At 38.1% G+C, this 19,549-nt stretch overlaps 1 protein-coding gene across 5 annotated transcripts in view; it reads left to right on the top strand.

Moving 5' to 3' along the window:
• The window catches only part of DTWD2 (DTW domain containing 2), a 525,766-nt gene that overhangs the window by 64,035 nt on the left and 442,182 nt on the right, over positions 1-19,549 (top strand). The window contains exon 5 of one of the 5 annotated variants that reach the window (XM_053220014.1): positions 8,251-15,058. The exons of 3 other annotated variants lie outside the window; for them this stretch is intronic. In XM_053220014.1, coding sequence (XP_053075989.1) covers positions 8,251-8,412 — 162 coding nt within the window. In that variant the 3' untranslated portion in view covers positions 8,413-15,058. Of the gene's footprint in view, positions 1-8,250; positions 15,060-19,549 lie in introns of those variants that run through there. One more of the 5 variants, XM_053220022.1, reaches the window with a different exon arrangement.

Genomic DNA, 19,549 nt, shown 5'->3' with positions numbered 1-19,549 from the left:
CTTGCCATGCTAATAATGAAGATAAGTTTTTTTTTTTTTAAAGAATCGAAAGAAATTTTTATAAATTTGGAAAACATCCTGAATACAAATGAAAAATTTAGCCAGATTAGTCAGAAGAAAGGGGTGTGTTAAAAAAAAATCCCTTTTATGTAGCGGTTGCTAATGAAACCTCATTATTGAGAAAAATTGTTATATGAATACATAAATATATAAAATTGTTATATAAATACATAAGAAAAATTGTTTGATTCTGCAAAATCTTACATTGAGCCCACTGCGCATTTTTGCTCCATTCATTTACCTGCTTAATGATCTGTACGCATTTTTAAAAACCACTTTTTACCTGTGCATTTATTTGACTTCTGAATTAAAGAGAGTAATTAGGCCACAAAACTTGTGAAATTAGGATTTTTGTACTTTGGTGGCTTGCTTTATGTCTTTAGGATTGCATGCTGTCTAACAGTAAAGTCCACCAATTTTCAAAGATATGTATAATGAATGTATAATTAAATGAATTAATTCAAAATCGAAGAACTTTATAGTTTACAAAATGTGCATTACAGAAGAATATATACAAGACTGTCTTCTTAAAACTTTATTGTACGTAGTGCAATGAAATGTGTGGGACAAGCCATAAGGCACACTGCGTATGAGTCTGGGCCCTGCTGTCTGTCGGGTTGTCTGGCTTATTTCTGTCTCCATAACTTACTTGCTGTTTGACATGGCCAGTTGTGTCTCTGCTCTTAGATTCCTCATATGGAAAATGGAAGTAATGATAACATTTATTTGGTGGTTGGTTTTAATATTTAAATGAAATAATAAATGTAAAGCATTGAGCAAAGCTCCTAGCTTGTAGTGAGTACCATAAGCTCAAGTATTATCTATTGCTCATGTATATAATGAAATTTAATTACTTAACTGAATAAAATCATTTTAATCCCTTTTTTAAATTAATAGATTGTACTTTACCTTACATTATTACCAAATAATAACAGAATGAAGAGTATATTCCTGAAGCTTAGAGGTCTTGAGTTTCAGTAGAAAGCTCAGTAAAGTTTTCCATTCTTCCCTGAAAAATTGTATTTCTTAAGGGATACATTTTAGTCTTAAAAACCAATGACTTAATCACTTTCTTGCATCACAATAATTAAATACTTCTTGAAAAGACTATAATTATCCAAAATTTTGGAATTTAATTTTTAAAAATGTTTATTTATTTTTGAGAGTAAAAAACAGAGAGCGAGAGATCGATCGAGCGATCCAGAAAAGGGCAGAAAGAGATGAGGTCAGTGTCCGAAGTGGGCTCTGTGCTGACAGCAGCGAGTTCGATGTGGGGCTCGAATTCACAAACCCGTGTGTTCATGACCTGAGCCGTAGTTGGACACTTAACCTACTGAGCCACCCAGGCACCCCTGTAATTTAATTTTTTATAAAAGTAACATATTGATATGGCTGAAAATACAAAAGATACGGAAGAGCATACAGTGAGAAGTTTTCCTCCCACTTCTGTGCTCTGTTGACCCGGTTCCCTTTCCCAGAGGTGACCAATAATTAAGATTCTTGTGTATTCTTCCACATTTATTCTATTTGTGTACAACTAAATATGATACATATATCCCCCCGCTTTTAGATATGTGGTAAGTACCTATTGATGTATTCCTTGCCTTTTTCCTTTAGTAATGTGTTTTAGGATCTGTTCTGTATTTGTATCTAAAGAGCTTTCACATTCATTTTTAACTGCCTTGTAACTCATGTATGGATGTACTGTAATTTATCGTTTGATGTTAAATTAATCTTCCTTTGCCATTTGCAATTTTCTGGTGATAGCCTTGTATAGATCCTGTGCTGGTTCCTTTTTTCGTTCTCTTTTCTTGTTTACTCATCTTTATATGAACTGAATTTTTCTTGGCCTGTTACTTACAGGAGGCACCTGTGAGGCAAGGGCCAGAGCCCTGGGAGGTTTTTTTTTGTTTGTTTTGTTATCTTGGGTTTGTCCAAGATTTCACCAAAAGCACCATTTATAGAACAAATTGTCTTGGACGTACATCAAAATTAAAAACTTGTGTGCGTCAAAGACACTATTAAGAGAATGAAAAGACAAGCCACTGAGTGAGAGAGGATATATGCTGTGAATAGATTTGAGAAAGGAGTTGTATTTGGAATATATAAAGAACTTTTAAAACTGAATAATAACAAAGACCAAACATCTCAATTATAAAATTGGCAAATGTTTTTGAACACTTTATCAAAGAAGATAGCTGAATAGCAAATATGTACATGAAAAGATGCTTAGCATCATTAGTCACTAAAGAAATGAAAATAAAACCAGAATGAGATACTATTACACACCTATTAGAAAGGCTGAAATTCAACACCATGACTGGCAAAGCTGTAGAGTAACTGAAACTCTCAGACACTCCTAGTGGCCATATGAAATGATGCAGCCATTTTAGAAAATAGTGGGTCAGTTTCTCAAAAACCGAAACATACATCTAATATATGTTCTAGCCATTCCAGTCCTAGGTATTTACCCATGAGAAATGAAAATAAATGTCCATATAAAAATTATACATGAATGTTCATAGCTATTAGGAATAGCCCCAAACTAGGAGGAACCCAAATGTCTCTCAGCAGGCACATGGATAAACAGTGTGTGGCATGTCCGTATCATGGAAAACTCCTGAGCAGTAAAGAGCAGTAAATTACCCATATACACTGCTACTTGGTTGGATCTGAAATCAGTTATTATTAAAAAAATGTTTTTTAATGTTTATTTTTGTGAGAGAAAGAGACAGAGCGTGAGTGGGGGGAGGTGCAGAGAGAGAGAGGGAGACAGAATCTGAATCAGGCTCCGAGCTGTTAGCAGAGCCTGACGCAGGGCTCGAACCTGTGAACCATGGAATCGTGACCTGAGCTGAAGTCAGATGCTTAACCGACTGAGCCACCCAGGTGCCCCTGAAGTTAATTATTCTCTTTTTTTTTCATTAGTTTTTTATTCTTTTTATTATTAATTTTATTTTTTTAATTTACATTCAAATTAGTTAGCCTATAGCTAACTATATAGCTCAACGCCTCCATAACCCTCTGTTCTCCATATTTAAGAGTCTCCTCTGTTTTGTCCCCCTCCCTGTTTTTTTTTTTAATTTTTTTTTCTTTTTTTTCAACGTTTTTATTTATTTTTGGGACAGAGAGAGACAGAGCATGAACGGGGGAGGGGCAGGGAGAGAGGGAGACACAGAATCGGAAACAGGCTCCAGGCTCCGAGCCATCAGCCCAGAGCCCGACGCGGGGCTCGAACTCACGGACCGCGAGATCGTGACCTGGCTGAAGTCGGACGCTTAACTGACTGCGCCACCCAGGCGCCCCCCCCTCCCTGTTTTTATATTATTTTTGCTTCCCTTCCCTTATGTTCATCTGTTCTGTGTCTTAAAGTCTTCATATGAGTGAAGTCATTTGATATTTGTCTTTCTCTAACTTTGCTTAGCAAATACCCTCTAGTTCCATCCACGTAGTTGCAATTGGCAAGATTTCATTCTTTTTGATATATACTCCATTGTGTGTGTGTGTGTGTGTGTGTATGTATATATACTACATAGTATATACTACATAGTATATACTACATAGTGTGTTTGTGTGTGTGTGTATATATATATATATATATATACACACACACACGCTACATCTTCTTTATCCATTCATCCATCGATGGACATTTGTGCTCTTTCCATACTTTGGCTGTTGTGAATAGTGTTGCTATAAACATTGGGGTGCCTGTGCCCCTTCGAAACAGCATACCTGTATCCCTAGTGCAATTCCTGGGTTGTAGGGTAGTTCTATTTTTAATTTTTTGAGGAACCTCCATACTGTTTTCCAGAGTGGCTGCACCAGTTTGCATTCCCACCAGCAGTGCAAAAGAGATCCTCTTTCCCCGCAACCTTGCCAACATCTCTTGTTGTCTGAGTTGTTAATGTTAGCCATTCTGACAGGTGTAAAGTGGTATCTCATTGTGGTTTTGATTTGTATTTCCCTGATGATGAGTGATGTTGAGCATTTTTTCATGTGTCGGTTGGCTATCTGGATGTCTTCTTTGGAGAACTGTCTATTCATGTCCTTTGCCCATTTCTTCACTGGATCCTTTGTTTTTTGGGTGTTGAGTGTGATAAGTTCTTTATAGACTTTGGATACTAACTCTTTATCTGATATGTTGTTTGCAAAAATCTCCCATTCTGTCGGTTGCCTTTTAGTTTTGCTGATTGTTTCCATTGCTGTGTAGAAACTTTTTATTTTCATAGGTCCCAATATTTCATTTTTGCTTTTGTTTCCTTTGCCTCTGGATATGTGTTGAGTAAGAAGTTGCTGTGGCCAAGATCAAATCCTCTGCTTTCTCCTCGAGGATTTTGATGGCTTCCTGTCTTACATTGAGGTCTGTCATCCATTTTGAGTTTATTTTTGTGTATGGTATAAGAAAGTGGTCCAGGTTCATTTCTCTGCATGTCGCTGTCCAGTTTTCCCAGCACCACTTGCTGAAGAGACTGTCTTTATTCCACTGGATATTCTTTCCTGCTTTGTCAAAGATTAGTTGGGCATACGTTTGTGGGTCCATTTCTGGGTTCTCTATTGTGTTCCATTGATCTCAGTGTCTGTTTTTGTGCCAAGAAGTTAATTATTCTTAATGAAAGAAGGCAGATAAATATGAGCACATAGTATATGATTCCATTTATATAAAGTTCTAGGATATTCAGATTAATGTATACTGTCATAAAGGAGACCATTGCGTGTCTGGATGGGATGGGGTGGGAAGTGGGGGAGGGACAAGAAGAGATTTGCAAAGTCTTAACTGGGTGGTGGTTTTTAATTCATGATCTTGATTGTAGAGATGATTTCACAGATAAATACATATAAACTTATGTCAAAGCTTATTAAATTGTATAACTTCAATATATTGTAGTTTGTTCTATGTCAACTTAACCTCCAATTAAAAAAAAAGTGAAATGAACACAAGTCCATATTGTGACAGGGATCAGTGTTATAGTCCCAGACCTCAAAATTCTTGCCAGTGTGTGTTCAGTTGCAGATGACAATGTCAAGAGGGTCACATTAATAAAACGTCTACAAGTTCTGCTTTTCTCCTTTGGCCCAGTCTTTTATATGCAAAAGGCTAGAGCAGTATCCTGATGTGGATGTGTGCAGCGAACCATCTCACGTGGCTGGGTGTACTCCGTCTGTCTTGTCGTTGAGCAGTATGTACTGTGATAGTATAGATCTGTACACTTGGATGTGAACACAGTCTTAATTGGTCATCCTCAGCCTTCCCAGAGAGTCAAAACCTGGTCCCAGCACATGGCTGAACTTAGTGCCAGGTACCCAGAACAGGAGTCAAATTAACTGGAAATCTCTGTGAATCATTTTATGGGCCCTTGGATTAGCTTTATTAATGTTCATGCCTGTATCTCATATTCTTACACAAACTTCTAAAAGGTCAAATGTTGTCACAAATTTTAAGTTAAAAAACCACCTGGGGGGTTGACAGATCCAGGATTTGAAACTTTCCACCATACCATCAAACCACTCATACTCACTTTCCCTAACTTCTTCCTTTTGGAAGAACATTCACAATAGATCACTACTTTTTAAAAATAGAGAAACATTGTATTTTTCCTGTTGTTGATTTTTACTTTTTGATTAATACCAACTTCTTACCTAAATTTCTCACCCTTATAAAATTATTGGAATCGGGAAATCAAAGGATTATATTTTCTTACTGATACTGTGCTCCAAAATTTAATTCAAAAAAATCCTTAACTAGCTTTTTTGTGTGTGTTCCTTAATGCCTTTACAAAATTATTATTCCTTTTTTCCTTATGCCTTTTATTCCTGTAATTTAAATATGTCATAACTGGAACCCTGTGTCTAGCTTTTTAAAATTAAAATTTTATTTTATTTTTTAATTTTTTTAATGTTTATTCATTTTTGAGAGACAGAGCATGAGCGGGGAAGGAGCAGAGAGAGAGAGAGACCCAGAATCTGAAGCGGGCTCCAGGCTCTGAGCTGTCAGCACAGAGCCCAACGCAGGGCTTGAACTCACAAACTGTGAGATCATGATCTGAGCCAGATTTTGGACGCCCAACAGACTAAGCCACCCAGGCGCCCCAATTAAACTTTTATTTTTAACAGGGTAGATTCACATATAGTTGTAAGAAATACTTTAGAGAAATGTACAGGTTTTTAAAACTTAAAATTTCAATATAAACCGAATATAGCTTATGGGGTACCTGGATGGCTCAGTCGGTTAAGTGTCCGACTTTGGCTCAGGTCATGATCTCACGGTTTGTGAGTTCAAGCCCCACGTCGGGCTCTGTGCTGACATCTCCAAGCCTGGAGCCTGCTTCAGATTCTGTCTCCCTCCCCCTCTGCCCCTCCCCTGCACATTCTCTGTCTCTCTCTCCCTCTCTTTTTCTCGCAAAAATAAACATTAAAAAAAATTTTAAACTGAATATAGCTGAAAAAATAGTGGATAGATACAGAAGTTAGAGTACATAGTATCATCTCTTTCCGCTAGCCCTCTGAACTCTCTGTCTACTAAATAGTTTCTTTGTGGTTCCTTGACTCCTTAATGAATTTTCTCATCTCTTGGTTTTACATGACATTTCCTGTGTCTAGAAGCCTCATTCCCCATACATTCCTCTAATTAACTTATACTTGTCCTATAGGTCCGGCTCTCAACTCTTTTTTTCTCTAATTGACTCCCTTGATGCATCTCTGCAAGGTTAGGCTTTTCTTCCCGGTATTTCCATAGCAACCTGTAGTAAGATCTACAAGTTCTCCTGTCACAGGGACCTAATACATGCTGTAATAATTGCCCACTTATTTGCCCTTGTTTTTCTACACTGCATGATAATTGAGAAGTGGATAGTCTGTTATTCATCCTTGTATCCCCAGTGACTGTTAACTCCTTAAAGACATATACTTGTTTTCTCTAGAGTCCAGGACAATGCCTGTCACATACAGGAGCTGAGTAAATATTAAAGGATGCATGAGAAATTATGGAGCAGAGATGAATAGACAATGATATTTTAGTTGAATAGTAATTCCACTGAATAAACACAGTCTATAATAAAATACAACAGAAACCACACTAGACTGTATCGTGGTTGCTGTGTGGATCTGGCTTATTAGGATTTTAACTTAGTTTTTAAAATGTTATCTTAACTGCCCAGAGAGAAATGGTATAGAAGGTGTTAGAGGATATTTGAAGAAATAATTTTTGTGAAAGGAAAAATCTGTGCACATGATTTTTTAAAACTTTTAATTGACTAGAGTTTAGCGGTGAGAAATTTTCAAGAACCAAGCTTTTTTTGGTTAGCTAAAGTAATAGAGTGCCCTGTTAGGTAAATTAATAGAATGCTCTATACTATGATATATTTAAATATGTATTTGAGAGGATCCCCACTGTTACCATTTGATTAAGATAAGTGTTTTTGAGCTCATTAATTTTTAACACAGGTTGTTGCTGATGATGGGGAATCTAAAATTCTGTTTATAAGAAGACATGTCTTAATTTTAGAGATATTAAATGTGGGGAGAAAATGTGTTTCTAAGAATCAGTAAAATACGAGATTATTGTTCACCAGCGAAGAAGGTCAAAGAACTTGTCCAAAATTATAAAAAGTGATTAACATTCTGGATGTGAATTGAGCTGTAGTGTGGCTTTAGAATTTTGTGTCTTAACCAGTAGAATATAGGGCCTCACCTGTAGACATCTTTGTAGATCAGCGTATATGATAAACAACAACAACAATATAACCTCCCGTGTCATGGCATTCCAGTGAATAAACGTACTGTCTAGCATTTCCCTATAGCTTTATATTTAAATTGTGTCCGTCTCTTTGCTATTATAGAAGCAGTGCTCCCATAAACCTCCTAACGCGTGTGTATATATGAGTATTTATCTGTGGTAGGTAAGGAGAAGTGAAATGGCCAAGTCAAAGAATATTCATAATCTGAAATCTGGTGGAAACTACAAAGCTTCCATATCAAGGCTGTGCTAATATAGCGGAGGATCTGTTTTTCCACATCCACTAAAATAATGGTGTTATTTTACCTAAACTTATGGTGGAAAATAACCTCCTGCTGTTTGAATTTGCATTTTCCAATTTAATTTGGAGAATGAGTATTATTTTGTGTTTATTATTATTATTGTCATTATTTAGAAAAATTTTTTTTAACGTTTATTTATTTTTTGAGAGACAGAGACAGAGCCTGAACTGGGAAGGGGACAGAGAGAGAGGAGGAGTCACAGATTCCGAAGCAGGCTCTAGGCTCCGAGCTGTCAGCACAGAGCCCGACGCAGGGCTGGAACCCGTGAACCATGAGATCATGACCTGTGCTGAAGTCGGCCGCCCAACTGACTGAGCCACCCAGGAGCCCTTGTCATTATTTTTAAAAGAGGGGCACTCCTGGGTTTTAGGGTGCAGACCTAATGGCTCCACTGCCGAGAGGTGAGGGTGTGGAGGGGGCTCTAGTGTGGGTCTGAGTGGTGTAGGCTCATCAGCATTGATGGATTACCCTAAAGATTGCTCTAAATCTAGATCCCCATTGACCTTTGTGGTACTTCTGATTATTTCTGAGTTTAGAGTCTCTGTGGATCTGCAGTAGTTTTCTTCAGCAGGTCTGGGATGTGGTTGACTTCATTCTTATCAGTCAGCGCATCCACTTTTTAGCTATTGTCTGTCCAAACAATTTCTGATCAACTGATAGCTTTTTTTTTTCTTCTGGTTTTATTTTATTAAAAAAAATTTTTTTTAACGTTTATTTATTTTTGAGACAGAGACAGAGCATGAACGGGGGAGAGTCAGAGAGAGAGAGGGAGACACAGAATCTGAAATAGGCTCCAGGCTCTGAGCTGCCAGCACAGAGCCCGATGCGGGGCTCGAACTCATGGACCACGAGATCACGACCTAAGCCGAAGTCGGCCGCCCAACCGACTGAGCCACCCAGGCGCCCCTTTTCTTCTGGTTTTAAAAAATTATGGTAAAATACTTTAAAATTCCAGAGTTCTTTTTATTCCTGCAAAATTGAAACTCTGTATCCATTAAACAGTAGATTCTCATTCCCCATCTCCCTCAACCCTAGGCAGCTCACATTCTACTTTCTGTCTCTATGAATTTGACCACTCTACCTCATAAAAGTAGAATCATACAATACTTGTCTTTTGGTGACTGGCTCACTTCACTTAGCATCATATCTCCAGGGTTCATCCATATTGTAGCATCCCTCTGCGAAATTTTCCTTCCTTTTTAAGGCTACCCCTTTATAAATATACCTTTTTAAACTACCCCACATATATATACCACATTTTTTCTCTTAATGGACACTTCAGGTTGCTTCTCCCTTGTGGCTTTTTGAATAATGCTGCTGTGAACATGAGTGTATAAATAGCTCAAAACCTGCTTTCAGTTCTTTTGGGTTTATACTCACACGTGGAATTGGTAGATCATACGGTATTAAAACTTAGGCGTGGAATTACCGCCCTCACATGCATTCCTCACAGAGTCATGAATGTAAAAACACTGCTACGTCCCTTTCCACAAAACAGGTTCTCTACCATACAAAACCTCAGTGGATAGTATTTTGCATTTTCTTACCATCTTCTGTATAGAGCTTTATAATTAGAATGCAGTGAGACCAAATAGAGCCTTTGTCTTTGCCTCAAATGCTAAAATATGGCTAGATTCAGTTACATATGTTTTCCACATCATGCTAGTGTAAAATTTTTAATTTAGCCAAAGAATGGAAATGTATTTGTGTTTTCCAAGTTTTCTTTACTGTATTACTAAAGTGTTTACACACACACACCCGTACACACCTTGTTAGCAAATGTATTTTCATCACCCAATTTCTTTGCTTTTTAACTAGATAAACTGGAAAAGCCTGTTATTTTTGAATATGCTCCTAGCATATGATTTGTGACCTAAGTGTGGAGAAAAATCTATTTATGTCTGTCTTTGAAGATTCAAATACTTGTAAATTCTGGTCCTTGGCAGTAAGCAAGTCTGTATTTTATTAATCCAAAAAACATTTACCATTTACCTACTTGCTTTGTAAGGTTCATGGAAATATTTATTGCCTCTAACTGGTGATGTTTTCTTTGTAACTTAAAAGGTATAAGGCACCTTTTCCCCACATTTAACATTGTTGAAAAAGTAGCAGAAGCATCACATTAAATTTGAATATTTTTGTTTTAGTCTTTATATTTTAAACTAACGTTTATGGAACTCTTTGTTTTTACGAACGTATAATTAATTTTTTGCATAAAGAAATTATTCCTCATCCCCAGGTCTTTTTGTCTATTTTCATAGCACAATTCATTTTGAAGAATTTCTTCATCATTTTATACAGCTGATAGTAAAAGCTGTACAATTATCCCTAAGTTATATATATGTGTGTATATATATATATATTTTTTTAATTTTTTTATTTTTTTTAATTTTAGAGAAGGAGAGAGCACGAGTTGGGGAGAGGGGCAAAGGGAGAGAGGGAGAGAAGCTTAAGCCAAGTGTGGAGCCCAGTGCAGGGCTCAATCCCACGACCCTGGGATCATACCTGAGCTGAAATCAAGAGTGAGATGCTCACTGACTGAGCCACCCAGGCGCCCCACCCCCCCTGCCCCCACCTGTATTTATTTTAAGTAGGAAAAACAACCCTCCAAAAACAAACTCAAGGAACAGTGTCTAGTATGGTATCGTTCATGTAAGAATGGAGTTAGGTGAGAAGGGGACCCTATGGAAGAGAGCATCTATACATTTGCTTTAAGCACAGAATATCTCAGGATGCATTGTCAAATTAAATATGAAGTTAACGTTAAAAGAAAGCCAGCGTAGTGTCGCCTGGGTGGCTCAGTCGATTGAACATCCAACTTTGGCTCAGGTTGTGATCTCGTGGTTTGTGGGTTTGAGCCCTGCGTTTGGCTCTGTGCTGACAGCTCAGAGCCTGGAGTCTGCGTCAGATTCTGTGTCTCCCTGTCTTTCTGCCTCTCCCCTCCTTGCACTCTCTCTCTCTCTGTCTCTCAAAAGTAGACATTAAAACATAAAATATTAAAAAAAAAAAAAAAGAAAGAAAACAGAAGGCCAGCGTAGGGGAAGGTGGAACCAATTCTTAAGCTTCAGAGAATGGTGCCAATACATACGTTTCCTTTTTGGTGTTAAAATAGTTCATTTTCCTTCTGAATTTTAAAGTTTTGTGGCATGACAGCGTATATAATTACATTAAAAAAACTCTATGACTTTCTTTATTCTTCTTTCATGAATTTTTATATCATCTTCTTTTTAAACTTCTTTTTTGGAATAATTTACAGGAAATTTGCAAAGGAAGTACCGAGAATTTCCATTCACCCTTCACCCAGCATTCCCTAATGTTAACGTCTTACATAACCATGGTGCATTTGTAAAAACTAACAAATTAACATTGGTAGAGTATTGTTAACTAGAGCGCACACTTTGTTCACGTATCACCAGTTTTTCCGCCCATGCCCTTTCGTGGTTTCTGGATCCAGCCTGGCCTGCCCTGTTGTGTGGAGCCACCATCTCCATAAGCTCTGACAGTTTGTAGCCACTGCTTTTTGTTGTCGCCATTTTTTCCGTAGTCTTTGTTTCCATGGCTTTGACTCTTTTCAGGAGTACTGGTCAAGTATGTTGTGCTAGATTAGGGCTTATCTGATGTCTTCTCATGGTTACACCATGGTTATGGATTTTGATAAAGAATACAACAAAAGTGGAGTATCTTTCCGTCTTCTATCAGGGCGTACTTGTCAGTGATGGGGTTAACTTTGATCATTTGCTTGTTGATGGTGGTGTCTGCCATCTTTCTCTCATGTAGAGTGACTATTTTTCCATTTCTGTTCCCTTTTCATTGGAAGTTAGTCGCTGAGTTCAGTTGATGTTCAAGGAGAGGCAAATTAAGGTCTCCCTCCTTGAAGAAGTATCTAAATATATTATTTGGAATTTTCTGTAAGGCAATACCTACCAGTCTTTCCTTCTCCCTCATTTTGCAGTTCTTGCTTAGTCATTTATTTATATCAGTATTGACTCATGGATATTTGTTTTATATTTTGGGTTAAATCCATTTCTGTCCTTATTTCTTTGTTGCTCACAGTGTTTCAGCTTTGGCCATTGGGAGTTCTTTCTTGTTGGTTCATGTGTCCTTTTGAAATGGCTTATCTCTTTCTTTTCCTCCTCTCTGTCTTTCCTTTTCATTTCTTTTTTTAATTTTTAAATTTTATTTTAGAGATAGTGAGTGGGGGAGAGGGTCAGGGGGAAAGAAAGAACAAGAGAGAGAGAGAATCTTAAGCAGGCTCCACGTTCAGCTTGGTGCCTAACATGGGGCTTGATCCCACGACGCTGGGATCATGGCCTGAGCTGAAATCAAGAGTTGGATGCTCAACTGACTGAGCCACCTAGGCGCCACATCGCTCTCTGTCTTTTCTTAAGTACTTCCTTACTTTCTGTCACTAAAAGGTGCTTTCCTGTCCCAGTCTTAAAATTTTTCCAGCTCAGCTATTTCTCCTAGTATCCCTGGTTCTTGTTGTTGACAAATTGTGTTTAGCAACCAAGCTGTGGGCTGTAGGTATACTTGCTGCTACTGGGGTGTTAGTTTTCTAGACCCTGTCAGTTGCCAGCCTTTTTAAAAAAAGATACTCATGTATACTAACTCACGGATATACACATCTCTAATTATTTCTGTATGTAGCTGTTTGCATATGTAATAAAGCAAATGAGTTCACAGTGCTGTCTCCAACTGTAATCCAGCACCATGGGATTCATTCCAGCCTTTTTCTCTTGCTTGTTTGTAAATACTTTCCCAGACCATGAGAAACCTGGCTCCCATTATCTACACTTCATTTGTCTGTTCAAAAAGTACACCTGCAAATGAGTTCCATGATTTTTTTTAAATTTAATTTTTTATTTTTTAAAATTTACATCCAAATTAGTTAGCATATAATGAAACAGTGATTTCAGGAGTAGATTCCTTATTGCCCCTTACCCATTTAGCCCATCTCCCCTCCCACATCCTCTCCAGTAACCCTCAGTTTGTTCTCCACATTTATGAGTCTCTTTTGTCCCCTTCCCTCTTCTTATATTATTTTTGTTTCCCTTCCCTTGTGTTCATCTGTTTTGTCTCTTAAAGTCCTCATACGAGTGAAGTCATATGATTTTTGTCTTTCTCTGACTAATTTTACTTAGCATTATACCCTTCAGTTCCATCCACGTAGTTGCAAATGGCAAGATTTCATTCTTTTTGATTGCCGAGTAATACTCCATTGTATATACATACCACATCTTTTTTTTTTTTTTTTTAACATTTATTTATTTTTGAGACAGAGAGCATGAACAGGGGAGGGTCAGAGAAAGAGGGAGACACAGAATCTGAAACAGGCTCCAGGCTCTGAGCTGTCAGCACAGAGCCTGTCATGGGGCTTGAACCCATGGACCGCGGGATCATGACGTGAGCCGAAGTCGGACGCTTAACTGACTGAGCCTCCCAGGCGCCCCCATACCACAGCTTTTTTATCCATTCACCCGTCGATGGACATTTTGGCTCTTTCCATACTTTGGCTATCGTTGATAGTGCTGCTATAAACATGGGGGTGCATGTGTCCCTTTGCAACAGCACACCTGTATCCCCTGGATAAATGCCTAGTAGTGCAATTGCTGGGTCTTAGGGTAGTTCTATTTTTAGTTTTTTGAGGAACCTCCATACTGTTTTCCAGAGTGGCTGCACCAGCTTGCATTCCCATGAGTTCCATGATTATTAACTCTTTTCTTCTTAAGAAATATAGATACCAACCAGAGTCCAGTGTTTATAAACAGTTCTTTTTGTCTTCAGCCTAACAGTATCAAGTTAAAATACCATTTTCCAAACTTACTTAGGTCAGGTCCATTTTCTTCCCCGTTATCTTCAGGAGATTATTTTATATCACTTCTAAACATTAATTATTAAAAATATGGTGCTGCATAAAATAATGATATATGCATGATAATTTCAAATATTTGCAGAAAAATATATAAGAAACCTTTTGTCACTTTTATTTAAAGTAATATTTTAACATGGATCCATTATAAGATTTTCAGGAAATACAGATACTTGTTTTGTTTTTCTGAGTAGTTCTCTTTAATTAGGAATTATTTTCTCATATGTCCCATGTTTACTACATTTAAAAGTCAAGGTAAAACCCAAAGTCTGAAAGATATTATGAACTAATTATTATTTTTTCTAAAATAGGAAAACAGTGGTATTCTCAGATACAGTTATTCTTTCCTAGATTTGTAGAACATTAAAGACAAAGAAAAGGAGTTAGGAGAATAATGAAGACAAAGAGCGTTCCGTTTGTACAGGTCTTTAATTAATGGGAAGTCATTTCCTAAGTCAGCTAGGGAATTTTATTTACCTTCATTGTTCTATAGTTTTGAACATCTTGCAGTTCCCCTGTTAAAGATTCATTTAAAAAAGATGAACCAAATGTAATTAAGTCACAGGAGTTGCCATTTCATCACCCCCTTAACCAAATTCAAATGATTTTTTTTCTACTTCATGTATTTATGTTCTTACAAAGTGGCCTTTTCAACAGCAAGTAAGAATTTGGACATAAAATATAAACTCTAGTATATCACTGAATATAGCATCACTGTGGGAAGCAGTTCTGTCTTTTCTTGAAATTGTTTTTAGCACTTTTACTTAAATTCTTTTGACCATTATGCTAAATTGTCGATAAGGAAATCTCCTCACTGGTGTTACATTTTAGTGTTTTCTGCGTGGTCTGCTACGGGTCCAGATTCCTTGGCCTTTTCTTACTTTTTTTTTTTTTTTTTTAATGTTTACTTGTTTTTGAGAGAGAGAGACAGAGTACAAGTGGGAAGGGGCAGACAGAGAGGGAGACACAGAACCTGAAGCAGTCTCCAGGCTCTCAGCTGTCAGCACAGAGCCCGACGCGGGGCTTGAACTCACGAGCTGTGGGATTGTGACCTAAGCTGAAGTCGGACGCTCAACCGACGGAGCCACCCAGGTGCCCCAGCCTTTTCTTACTTTTAATAGTAAGCCCCATAACAGACAAAAAATTTATTTGGAGCCATGTGGTATTGTGTGATTCAGAGCACTTATTAAAAAATTTTTTTTTAATTATTTATTTATTTTTGAGAGAGAGAGAGAGAGAGAGAGAGAGAGAGAGAGAGAGAGAGACATACAGAGTGTGAGTGGGGGAGAGTAGGGAGAGAGAGACACAGAATCTGAAGCAGGCTTCAGGCTCTGAGCTGTCAGCACAGAGCCCAATGTGGGGCTTGAACTCACAAATAGTGAGATCATGACCTGAACTGGGCCGCTCAACCGACTGAGCCCTCCAGGTGCCCTGATTCAGAGCACTTCTGAAGAGCTCTACTATTGTATAAATTAAAAAAAAAAAATTTTTTTTTTTAACGTTTATTTATTTTTGAGACAGAGAGAGACAGAGCATGAACAGGGGAGGGTCAGAGAGAGGGAGACACAGAATCTGAAACAGGCTCCAGGCTTCGAGCTGTCAGCACAGAGCCTGATGCGGGGCTCGAACTCATGGACCGTGAGATCATGACCCGAGCCGAAGTCGGCCACTCAACCGACTGAGCCACCCAGCACCCCTGTATAAATTTTTTTCATAACTGTCACTAAGTATCTTCGTTTAGAAACTACTTCTCTACTTGCTACCTTCTTAAATCAAAGGCATTTTTCTATCAGTTAGTGAGCTCCTTCTCCAGGGTGCTTTCCTCATTGGTGAGGAAAAAGTATAGAAAAAACTAGAAAGCAGAGCTCCTGTCTGTCTTGGGAAGAGAATGTGACTGGTTGGCTTGTATGTTTATTTGCTTATAGGTGTATTCATAAAACAAAAGTTCATTCAACACTTTTTATGTGCCGGGTCCTTAGGTATCATGAACAGAAGATGAGCAGACAGCAAGTTATCGTTTCTTGAGGAGCACCGCTGAGTTGCGAGAGGCAAGCACGTACATTTAACTAGAGTGCAGTGCTCCAAGAACAATGGTAGTAGGTATTTTGGGAGAATAGAAATATCATGTATCCCAGTAGGGGCAGCGATGGAAGGTTTCCTGTAGGAGCGGTATTACCCACCTAAAGAATGTGTCAGGAGTTACCCATGGGAGAGCAGGAGAAGGAAGCATGCCTCTGTGAAGAGGGGAAAGTGGGAAAAGAGCATCAGAGAGCAGAAACAGCAGCATGTATGTAAGGAGCTATAGGTAGATCACGGTCTTTAGAAAATGGCGTACAGGTAATGAAATGGTAAGAAAAGATGCCAGAGAATAGGAGAGGGCCTGGATTGGGGACTTTTTAGTGCCATCGTTGGATTAAAGCCTGGCATTATGTACTGGAAAGATCCTTTCCATTTTTTATTGGGTTAGAATACACAATACCATTTACTATCTTTATCGTTTTTAAGTGTACATTTTTAAGTGTTTAGCCTTAATGTTTATTTTTGAGAGAGAGAGAGAGAGAGAGAGAGAGAGAGAGAGAGAGAGAGAGAGAGAGAACGTGAGTCGGGGAGGGGCAGAGAGAGAGGGAGACACAGAATCTGAAGCAGGTTCCAGGCTCTGAGCTGTCAGCACAGAGCCTGACGCAGGGCTCGAACTCACAGACCGTGAGATCATGACCCCTACCGAAGTCAGACACCTAACCGACTGAGCCTTCTTAATTTTAGATGGCAGTAGACCATTTGATATTGAAATACTGCAAAGCTCTGTGGTCACCTTAGGACCCAAAATCTTCTTTATGATAGGAATGTGTATATATACTGCCACAATAAGTCTGTGAAACAAACAACCACACATATTTTAATAACATGTAAAAGTAAGTTTGTTGGTCACAGGGTGAGATGTGTATGCAAGGCAGCTCTGCTGGTCTTGGCTGGGCTCGCTCTTATAGCTGGTGTAGACTGGCTCTTGGATAGATAGATCCCTGAATGTGATTAGCCTTTTCTCCACTTGCTTCTCATCCTGTAAACTATTCCAGGCATATTTTCATGATGATGGTGGCAGATACATAAGAGGAAGCAAGCAAGTACTCACGTGCTCAGTCTAGTGCTATTTATTCCCTATTATGGAGGAAAGGCCCTTCCGTGTACTCTGTTCAGTACCCTGTGGGTCATGAGATTTCCTCTTCTGGCTGGAGTGAGCAGACACATATCCAGCCCAGTGTGTCAGCCAGGAGCCATTATCACTCATCCTTTTAGGTGACTTTGGTGTTTAAGATTCCTTAAACATAGTATGGAAAGCAGTAACCATAAAGTAAAAGGTTGATAAATTTTACTTCATTAAAATAAGAACTTGTAGCCATCAAAAGAAATTAAGAGACTGAACATGCAATGGATAGAAAGTATTTGTGATATATGTTACAAAGTATCCTATGAATCAGTAAGAAAGAGGAAGAGCACCCAATATTATGAAAATGGGAGTGCACATATATACATGCACACACACGGCAGGTTATCAAGGAGTAAAAGAAAAAAAAAACAAAGCTTACACATATAAACACATAAATATAAAGTAGGAACAGTCATCGAATTAGGGACAGAATATTGACTACTGTTGAGATCTCTTAACAATTTTTAAACTTTTCTATTTTAATTGCAGCTTTAATCAACTTTCTGACTTTTAAAATTATAAATTTTGTAACATAGATATAGAGGTTTGAACATTATCAGCATTAACAGTATCACTAATTTTTTATGTTAGTAAAGCAGTTTACATTTTACAGAATGCGTTGCCATACTCATTTTCATTTGGTCTTTCTCTAATTCTGCCATGCACAGCAGATGAAGGTAACGGACACAGAAGTTACATGGCTTGGTCTGGGTCATAAAGATGTATTTGGTGATCCTAGGGTTGCCCAATCCCAGTCCCAGTCCCAATCCCTTTTCTACTTCACCTGGATATCTTTCTAAAAACATTCACAAACCCATTATTTCAAGATAATGTCAGATGGCAAGTATGCTAAGAGGTACAATACAGCCCATCTTCATTGTGCAACAAGCAAGTGGTAAACCAAGATTCCTCTGCTATCCTGGGCTGGGGTCCAAAATGAGGTCCTTGTTAGTAATAATCACCTTTGTTTCACTGGTTCCTGCTTCTGCCTAATAAGGTCTGACCATAGTCACCAGCAAATCATTCACCATTGCTGTTTCCTAAAAATCCCTAAATGGTGCCCTACCTGAGCTCCCCAGTTTGGTCAGCTTCCCAGAATTATTCCTTTCTTATAACTCTCAAGTTCTCTTTCTGGACTAAGCTTGTGGCTTTTTTTCCACCTCTCCCCCCCCCCCCCCCCCCAAAAGGTGTGTGTGTATCTCTAAGCCTCTTATCTATATGTGTTTCTTTTTAAAAAATTTTTTTTCAATGTTTATTTTTGAGAGATAGAGAGAGACAGAACATGAGTAGGGGAGGGGCAGAGAGAGAGGGAGACAGAGTCCAAAGCAGGCTCCAGGCTCTGAGCTGTCAGCACAGAGCCTGATGCGTGGTTCGAACCCATGAACCATGAGATCATGACCTGAGCTGAAGTTGGTTGCTTAACCGACTGAGCCACCCAGGCGCCCTTACAATCTATTTGTTGGGATTTTTTAAAACTTTCTTTAAATAACAAAAAAAAATGCATACATCTGCTTTTCTTCATTTGTAAAATGGATAATAAAATTCTCAGCCTTATTGCAATGAAAGTGAAGGATATAGGGGAGCTTTTTGAACTGATGAATTGAGTAGAAGAAAGAAAAAATACAAAATGCCCTGAGAAACTATTTTCTACCCATTAGACTGGCAAACATTTAAAAAAATCTGATGACCTCAGATGTTGGAGTTGATATGGAGCAAATGGAATTCTTACTACTGAAGCGTGTATAAAATGTAACTACTTTGGAACAGTCTGTCATTGTTTCAAGAGGAAAGTATAACCCAGTACTTGATACTAGTTTCACTTCTATCTGTGTACTCTGGTGAAGCTTGCGCACTTCTATACTAGGACACATGAACTCCTATTATTTTGTTCATAATAGCAGATAACTTTAAAGATCACATGTTTCAATGAATACATAAATTGTGACAGATTTGCAAACAGAGGTATTTTCAGACAGTAATGAAAATGAATGGACTAAAGCTATAGGAATCAATATGAATGAATCTCTGAAATATTCTGAGAAAGACAAGTCACAGATGAAAAATTACCTTTTCTATAAAGCCTGAAAATAGAGAAAGTTGAGCAGTGTCTTATTTAGGGTACCTAAAAATAAGAGAATTAGAAAAACTTTACAGTAGTGGACATCTCAGAGGAGGTCAAGTTGTTTAGGAGAACTTGTGCTGTTTTACTATGAACATTCTTAAGTGAACTTGGATGTATGGATCTTTCTGTCTGTCTCTCTATCCATTGGTCTGTCTATATTTTTGTGCCTGTGTGGAGCATACAGAGAAGAGTCTCCTGGGAGCGTCAGTCATTTTGGTTATATTCTGTTTCTTAAAAAGTTATTAAAAGATTCAGG

Source organism: Acinonyx jubatus, chromosome A1 (assembly GCF_027475565.1).
Source record: "Acinonyx jubatus isolate Ajub_Pintada_27869175 chromosome A1, VMU_Ajub_asm_v1.0, whole genome shotgun sequence".
NCBI classification, from domain to species: Eukaryota; Metazoa; Chordata; class Mammalia; order Carnivora; family Felidae; genus Acinonyx; species Acinonyx jubatus.
The sequence above is the reverse complement of the archived record's forward strand: the minus strand, read 5'-3'. Positions and strand labels throughout refer to the sequence as shown.